We start from the raw sequence: 3,723 nt of genomic DNA on the forward strand, positions 1-3,723 counted from the left end.
ACTGCACCCATCCATTATATTAGTCAGGGTTTCCTGCGAGTATAATTGAGACACAAATAACTTCTGTGACTCACAATCCCTTGATAAATGGGGTTGGGTTGTTATCCTTTATTTCACATTATTCACTATGGTGTACATGTAATCAAGAGCCTATGCTCCGACCTATGTTTATATTAATTACATTAAAACAGAAAAGTTCAAGTGAAGGAAATTTGGGAAACAGTCACACTGTTGTAGGATAGAATAACAATTACATAATTACTTTTTTGGGGATGTGAAAAACAAAGATATAATGATGGAGACACAAGTCTTGATTCATTGATTGTCCCAAAGATCCTTATGTTCTGTATTTCTGTTTTGTCATTAGAAAACACTTTACAGTTGATTCTTTATATAGGTGTAGACATTTCACATTGAATTCGAGTCTTCGAGTTGAATTGTTACTTTCATTCAACTATACAATGCAATATTTTATTATTTGTGTCCTAATTTAATAAACCTGGCAAAGCAATTTTATTCACTCAACAATTCAAGTCTGGTGACGCGAGGTTAACAATTCTTCCATTTATTATTTTTTTTCACTATTCAGAAGAAAAACAAAAACTATATTGTCTGGCAGATGCACTGAGTAGCCTAAACAAGCAATGTGAATGTAGAGGGAGGGGTTGGAAGGGGGGTGACTAGTTTGGAACATTAGCGGCCAGTACAATGTGTTCCTGTTCTGTAAGGCAGCACAGATAGAGCCCAGCAACAGAGTTAAGCAAAGAATGTGACTTTTACCCTATTGTAACTCTTGCAGGATTTACACGGTCTCATGCTCTTAACGCTTTCTGATATTCCATTGGCTGTCTACACAAGGGATCTGCTTTTTCCCCATTCGTATAGCTGTTAAAAATGTCTCATAGTTCACTCTAGTGAAATAACCCTATCACAGACTAACTACCAATGCCTGCAATAGTGCTGTTTCAGAACTCTCATTTGAACCAGCACTCCCATGCACCATAAGAGCAGTTACATAATAATGAATGAATGAACACAGAGGAAAACATTAGTTGATATAAGGTTGCCATAATGAAGTTAAGTGGATGTTTGATTACATAGGCCTACATTTAACTCACACTCCGTAATGTTCAATTATTTCCTGACCATTTGTAGGTAGTATGGGCTAGATGTCTTAAAATAATTGCTAATCAGTGACGTGCTGAATTTTTTGTGCTCCATATAATGAACTGTTCATTCCCACATTATATAAACAAAGTTCAGCAGCGATATTAAATAAATATATAAATATTAAAACAAATGCAGAGTTATGCATTTTAACTGTAAATTGTAGTTAAAACATTGACCAAGACCAGGTTACATTACAGATTGCAGCTTTAAAAATTGAGTGATTTCAGTCCCTCTAGTACTATACACACTAAACAAAAGCATTTATTTAAGTTATACCTAATCTTTGCTTAAAGGTAGGCTACTCAAATTGTGCTTTATGGAACCTTTAAAGAACCATATAAGGACAGCAGCAGTGCTATACCTGTATACCGGTCATAACCAAAAAGGCAATTCAGGTTTTTGTGCCATCTATAAATAGCTCTACCACAATCCCTACAGCCCATGATCACTGTTTTTTGTTAAATGCATTTGTATATTCTAGGTAGGCCTACTGATGTTTTTACCGTTGTATACTAGCTGCCCTGCAGGGTCAGGGTGCCAAACAGCCAAAGGCAAATTTCAATGTGTTTAATGGACGTTTTCTTTATTATTATTATTGGACTTCAGCCATCCCAAAGAACCACTATTTTGAGTCTACTAGTAACTAGATCATGGCATTTAGTGTGTAGAAAACTGTAGACCCCCCCCCCTCCCCTCCAAAAAAGAATTTCCTCTTTCCATTGTGTGAACCACAACATTCAGAGTAGACACACACACACACACACACACACACACACACTCAGAGTCTCAGACGTCAACATTCAAATGTGGTCCATTATAGGCAGGCATTTATATAGTAGTAGATTACATACATGTATTTTGAAGTCGTCTTGCTGCCTAAATTCAGTGAAGCTTAGATACAGCCAGTGCATTTGAGTTGGGTCTTTATTTTAACACCTGACACAACTTAACGTAAAGAACATACAAAATATATTGCACCATGTATTCTCTTGTCTTTTGACGTCATACACAAGTGTAATATCTGTTAGCTGGATGCTGCTGTCCCCAGCTGCTGAAGGACCTGACAGGCACACAGTAATTTTAGAATACATTACAAACGTTACAAAAACAAATGCAGTGCAAGTTTTACAGCCTTTGTGATGGCAATCAGCTTGGCAGAAATGTTTGAGGCAAAAGTATATGCAGACGGCGATATATCATAATTAATAATACAATTCGGTAATTGTGCAATTGAAACCTCGGCTTGAACGCTAGGCTTTTAGTGTCAGTTCGTCACATAAATAAATCACAGCCATTTGTAAAGCGGCCATTGAAATCAGAGGCTAGGGTAGTGTGTTGTTGTCCTTCAGTGGGTATGGCTACTTTCAGGCTTCAGCACTTTCGCAAGTTGTAAAATTAGGATCAACGGACCCACCAAGAATGTTCATCAACCGGTTCGTGTAACTAATTAGTCAATAGTCGGGCTGTTAGAACGAAATTTGAGTTTTGCTTCAAACAACTTCAAATCAGAGGATCCAAACATGTCCGGACAAGTTTCCCACTGGCGAAAGGGTCTTTTCCACCACTACACGACGACAGAGCTCAGACAGTCTCATCATGACGGACAATGTTCATTCACAAATCACAACACAACGCAGCATTTGACACAACTGCGGGGGTGGGGTGGTCGTCGCTTCTGCAGGGAGGCTCGTGTTGCGGTCTCGAACACTTCCCATATTCCGTCCTTAGTTTTAGCGGAACATTCCAAATAGTCATATGCGCCGATGCGCGTGGCCATGGCCCGCCCGTCCTCTGCTCTCACCGGCTCTTGTTTCAATCTGGATAGCTCGTTCCTTACATTCTCGTCGTTGCGCAAATCTTTTTTGTTGGCAACCAAAATTAGAGGTACATTCGGACAAAAGTGTTTGACTTCAGGAACCCACTTTTCGGGGATGTTTTCAAGAGAGTCCGGGCTGTCCACCGAGAAGCACATTAGGATGACATCAGTGTCCGGATAGGACAGGGGACGCAGGCGGTCGTAGTCCTCCTGGCCCGCCGTGTCCCATAGCGCTAGTTGGACTTGTTTGGAATCCACTTCTATGTCGGCAACATAAGTCTCGAACACTGTCGGAACATAAACCTCTGGAAATTCGTCTTTGCTGAACACGATCAGTAAACATGTTTTCCCACACGCGCCGTCGCCCACAACGACAAGTTTTTTACGTATATCTGCCATTTCGTAACTTCTCCCAACGCGTCACTCAAAAAAAAGCCTCAAAATGTAAACCTCAGAACGAACGAAGCACCCAATCCGTGTTACATCGATGATCGAATGATCTTATACACACAATATATAGACAGCAATGTTCCAGGAACAGTTACGGTATCTCCCAAAGTTATCGTAGCATAGCAGCAGTCACTGCGCCTCTTTCTTTATAAAGCAGAGGGCCGCTTTCTTAATATAGCAACCCAATCGGAAATAGGGAGGTGAGGTCACTTTTTGTAAAGGGGGAGGTGATTGGACCTCAACATTTCCCCATGATGTAGAGGAGGGCAATGTACTACGACCAACCA

General features: G+C 40.3%; 1 protein-coding gene across 1 annotated transcript; it reads right to left on the reverse strand.

Moving 5' to 3' along the window:
• Nucleotides 1-2,076: 2,076 nt before the first annotated feature.
• Nucleotides 2,077-3,575, reverse strand: LOC310876734 (rho-related GTP-binding protein RhoB). Its single transcript, XM_083790361.1, has one exon. It carries the CDS (start codon nucleotides 3,383-3,385, stop codon nucleotides 2,792-2,794), a length of 594 nt encoding a protein of 197 aa, XP_083646487.1. The 5' UTR covers nucleotides 3,386-3,575; the 3' UTR covers nucleotides 2,077-2,791.
• Nucleotides 3,576-3,723: the final 148 nt, after the last annotated feature.

Source organism: Protomyctophum parallelum (genome assembly GCF_964188405.1).
Source record: "Protomyctophum parallelum genome assembly, chromosome: 19".
Taxonomy (NCBI): Eukaryota; Metazoa; Chordata; class Actinopteri; order Myctophiformes; family Myctophidae; genus Protomyctophum; species Protomyctophum parallelum.